The sequence below is a fragment of the Leishmania panamensis genome (assembly GCF_000755165.1).
Source record: "Leishmania panamensis strain MHOM/PA/94/PSC-1 chromosome 18 sequence".
NCBI lineage: Eukaryota > Euglenozoa > Kinetoplastea > Trypanosomatida > Trypanosomatidae > Leishmania > Leishmania panamensis.
In genome coordinates, this window is record NC_025863.1 from 482,460 (window position 1) to 486,376 (window position 3,917).

Sequence of the window (3,917 nt, forward strand, 5' to 3'; positions counted from 1 at the left end):
TTCGCTGCGTATTGACAGCGTCCCAGACAACCATGGCATGTGCGTCGTCGTCTGCGGCAGTGGCGGAAAGTGCTGGCTGGTACGCCGAGGAGGATTATGACGGACTGGATTGAGCGATGACGTTCCTGCAGGCGCTGAGAGACGTGTAGAGATGAGGGGGGGGGGGCAGCGGCATGCGTGCGTATGTGTGTCTTCTACGTTGATGCCAAGCAGACTTTTAGTGTGTCTGCGCTTCTCCACTTGCCCCGTTTTTTTTCCCACTTTGTTTTCCACAACGGCAACGATAAGCGCCCGTGCACGACGTCAGCGTTCACAAAGGCGATGGGGGGGAGGAGGCAGGGCAGCAGGACAGCCATGATTGCCCTCTGTACGCGCACTTCGGAACGTGCTTGCATACACGACGTGCCTCTGCTCTTCCCAAGTCGATGTCGTGGGGTACTCCGCTTTCACTTGGACAGCAGAAGCGCAGTGAACAATAAGTATGCCCGCGATGTTACTCGTCGTTGCCCAGGTACCGCGAGCATGTCGGTATGCGGCTCCCTCTCCTTCATTGCCGTTGTTCGTACCCTACTCACCTCGTACCAACCCACCCTCTTCCTCACGTTCTTGGCGTCGCGTTGTCCCTCTTTGTATTTGCAGAGTTCGGAAAACAAAAAAAACCAGCGAAGGAACGTTTCGCAAGGCTCACGTGATCATGCGTGCGTGTCTCCATCTCACGCGTGTGACGCGCCATCAACGACATGACAAGGGAGGCAACGCCCACAACTTCCCCTTTGACACCCTCACCAAGGTCTACCGTGACACCATGTATGTGCCGCAGGAGAGATACCGGGGAAACCCAATGCACCCGGAGCGTGGAGCAGAGGCGCTGCTGTCGCCAGTAGTGCCATCGCGCAGGTCCAACGTCACTAATCACGTGGGCAACATCGGCGTCATGAGTTCAGCCGCGACCAAGCTATCCGAGTGGATGGAACAGCAGCAGCAGCAACATCCGGAGAAGGAGCACATCAACGATTATGAAGGGATAGGTCACGAATCTGCGACAGCAAGCTGCGCTACGCCGATTGTCCGCCGCAGAGCAGCGCCGTCTTCACCATCCCTCGTTTCTTCTTCCGCAGCTGTCGCGACCGAAGAGTCACATGTCGACGACGAGGTCATTCGTAGGCGGCTGCGCACTCATCTCTTCTCTGCAAAGAAACCGTCAGAGCGGCAAGCCACGGCAGGGAAACCTCCCACTGCATCTCCCGCGACCACGGAGACTGGCGCAGCATCTCCGCGACGCAGCGGAGTCCAGGTCGAAATACTGAGTGTGTATCGAAGCATGTTGCGCGAGGTCTCACGCATACAGGACGCCGACACACGGCGCAACTTGTCGGCTTACATTCGCGAGGAGTACGACAAGCAGCGCGATATTCCCCGCAAGAACATCATGAAGATCGAGTGGAAGCTGAACTACAGCAAGCGCAAGCTGGATGAGTTGCGGGCGATGGGCAAGGATACAAAGTTCACCATGATGCGTTGAACACTGCCCAATTTTTGCCGTACCTTACGCACCCATCGAGGTCATTCAAAAGGCCTTGACGTCTGCACGCACGGACGCAGGCTCCTCTGTGAAAACGACAAGGCCGAGGGTTCTCTAGAAGGAGAGGTGGAGAGGAGGGAGGAGTGGGCGTATGCGGATTTTGTCTGCGCCTGAGCTGTGGTGTGAAGCGTGCGTCCTGCCAGAAAGCAGCTGGCGCCTCAGCTCTGGCCGCGTACTCGTGCCAGGTGCCACGGCGCCTCACGAGGGAGAGGGGTGCACGGGAGAGGACGATGCTTTGCAGTGTTGCAATTTTTGTTTGTGATTTATTTGTTTCTCTCTGGTTTGTTGCTGCGCATCGAGCGGATGCATCTCCAGCTGCTTCACGTGACGCCTGAGGTGATGTTGACGAAGTTGTATCGTAGGAGGCCAGGGCAAGAGTGCAGGGGAGGTGCACTCGTGCTTCGCGCAGAGAGCGGGCAAGAGGCCTCACGGTGTGCAGCGTTGCCCACAAGGAACAACATGACCGATGCGAGTTTGCTTTGCTGAAGGGAAAGGCAGCCGTGTGAGACCCTCCCGGTTGACAGACCCACGCAGTCATACACGAAGCGACGGAGATCGTTAGTGTCTTTGATCTTCACTTCTTTTTGTCTTCACACACGCCCACGCAGACAGACCTAATAAACCGGCACAGCTCCTGAACGTACTGCTGCGGGTATACTCACATCATCCCCACCGAAGCGTTACCCCTTGACTGACAGCAAAAATGAGAAAAGCTTTCACACGCCCAGCGTGTGTGGCGATCTGTTATCTTGGTTCAAGCAAGAAGAGTGGAGTGAGTTGCCCCACTTTTCTTTCTCCTCTTCGTCCACCTCTTCACGCGTGCATATGTCTCCGTGTGCTTGTGTGTTGGAGGCGATGAGTTCGAGATTTATATGCATGCGTACGCACAACCCGAACTTGTCCTTGTCGCTTCTCATTTTATCTGCGATCCCTTCTTCAGCTCTTTCTTCGTTTTTTTCCTTTCTCTTTTTTTTTTTTGGCTTCTTCGACGCTCTGCACTACTGCACGTGGAGCGGCGCAATACACCGGACTTCTGCCTCCCCCCCTGCAGTGCCTCTCCCCCTATCTGTTCTTCCTACCCACAACCACACGGCCGAAATCGTGCCAGCGTGTTCATCGCGCGCGCGCTCTCTCCCCATCTCTTCGACTGTCTCTGTCAGCTCGCTTGTTCCCTTTCTTCTGTCTCCGAGCTGATCGCTGCAGCTGTTCCCCCTAACCCCTCGCACCTGCCAAGCAAAAACCCACACTCACATAGACACGCATTTGCCTCCCTAAACGTAACTACATGTCCTGTGGACGATACTTGAGTCCATCTCTCAGGTGCTTTTCTCTGTTACGTCACGCTGCGTCTTGTCTACCGTCTAGTCGTGTGTATCGATCGATCGCGTGCCACGTGTGCGTACGACATCGCTCATCGTACTCCTTGTCTCGAACATTCAGTTGCTCAGCGAGTCCTGCTGGCCTCGCGACCTTCACAAGAGGCTTCAGTGGTGGCCGGATACACACGGAAAAACACTCACAACCAGCTTTTCTGCCTGCTCACATGTCTATCGAGGACTGCCGCGGCTTTGATGAGGTGAAGGCCCTCTTCCAAGAGCTAAGGCTTGACATTCCCATTCTGCACCATGACGAGAAAGCCACCGTCGAGGAGGTGTTGGACCTTCTGAAGGAGAAGATGGGCATCACCGCGGTGGGCACCAAGACACTCTTCCTCAAGAGCAAAAAAGGCGACCTGGTGATGGCGACGGCGTTCAAGTCAACCGCGACAGAACTCAAGTTCATTCAAAACGTTACTAACACCAAGGACCTGCGCTTTGCCTCCAACGAGGTGTTGCATGAGTGCCTCGCCGTCGTGCAGGGATGCGTTACGCCGTTCCCACTCATCAACAACACAGAAAACCGTCCCATTACGCTCCTACTGGACACCTCAATGGCGCACAGCACGCAGCTGCTCGCCTTTTGTCTGTGCCGTAACGATTACACCGCCGTTATCACATTCCAGCAGCTCAAGATGTACCTCGAGAAGATCGGGTACGCGTACAAGCTGGTGGACTTTGGTGCTGCCTCGGCGGACGCTGCGGTGACGGACAGCACTGCTGCCCTTGCTGCAAAGCCGAAGAGGGCGGCTGTAGCTGCGGCTACGCCCGCGCCTGCCCCGTCTGGGGAGACGAAGCTCGGCATTGCGGCGAGGCGCGAGGAGAACTTCTCTGCGTGGTACATCGATGTGATCACAAAGGCGGAGATGGTCGAGTACTACGACGTGTCCGGGTGCTACATCATCCGTCCGTGGGCGTACTACGTGTGGAAGTGCGTGCAGAGGTTCCTTGGAGGGAGG

At 56.1% G+C, this 3,917-nt stretch overlaps 3 protein-coding genes across 3 annotated transcripts in view; all 3 read left to right on the forward strand.

Moving 5' to 3' along the window:
• Nucleotides 1–113, forward strand: part of LPMP_181190 (hypothetical protein) — a gene marked incomplete at both ends in the record, with an annotated part of 3,300 nt that extends 3,187 nt beyond the window's left edge. The window contains one exon of the mRNA XM_010699651.1: nt 1–113. This exon is cut by the window's left edge and continues 3,187 nt beyond it. Coding sequence (XP_010697953.1) covers nt 1–113 — 113 coding nt within the window.
• Nucleotides 114–694: 581 nt separating this feature from the next.
• LPMP_181200 (hypothetical protein) lies at nt 695–1,522 on the forward strand (the record flags this gene model as incomplete). The annotated part of the gene is made up of 1 exon (XM_010699652.1): nt 695–1,522. One exon carries the CDS (start codon nt 695–697, stop codon nt 1,520–1,522), a length of 828 nt encoding a protein of 275 aa, XP_010697954.1.
• Nucleotides 1,523–3,125: 1,603 nt separating this feature from the next.
• LPMP_181210 (prolyl-tRNA synthetase, putative) lies at nt 3,126–3,917 on the forward strand (the record flags this gene model as incomplete). The annotated part of the gene is made up of 1 exon (XM_010699653.1): nt 3,126–3,917. A coding segment is annotated over one exon (792 nt), but the record flags the coding sequence as incomplete, so codon positions are not given.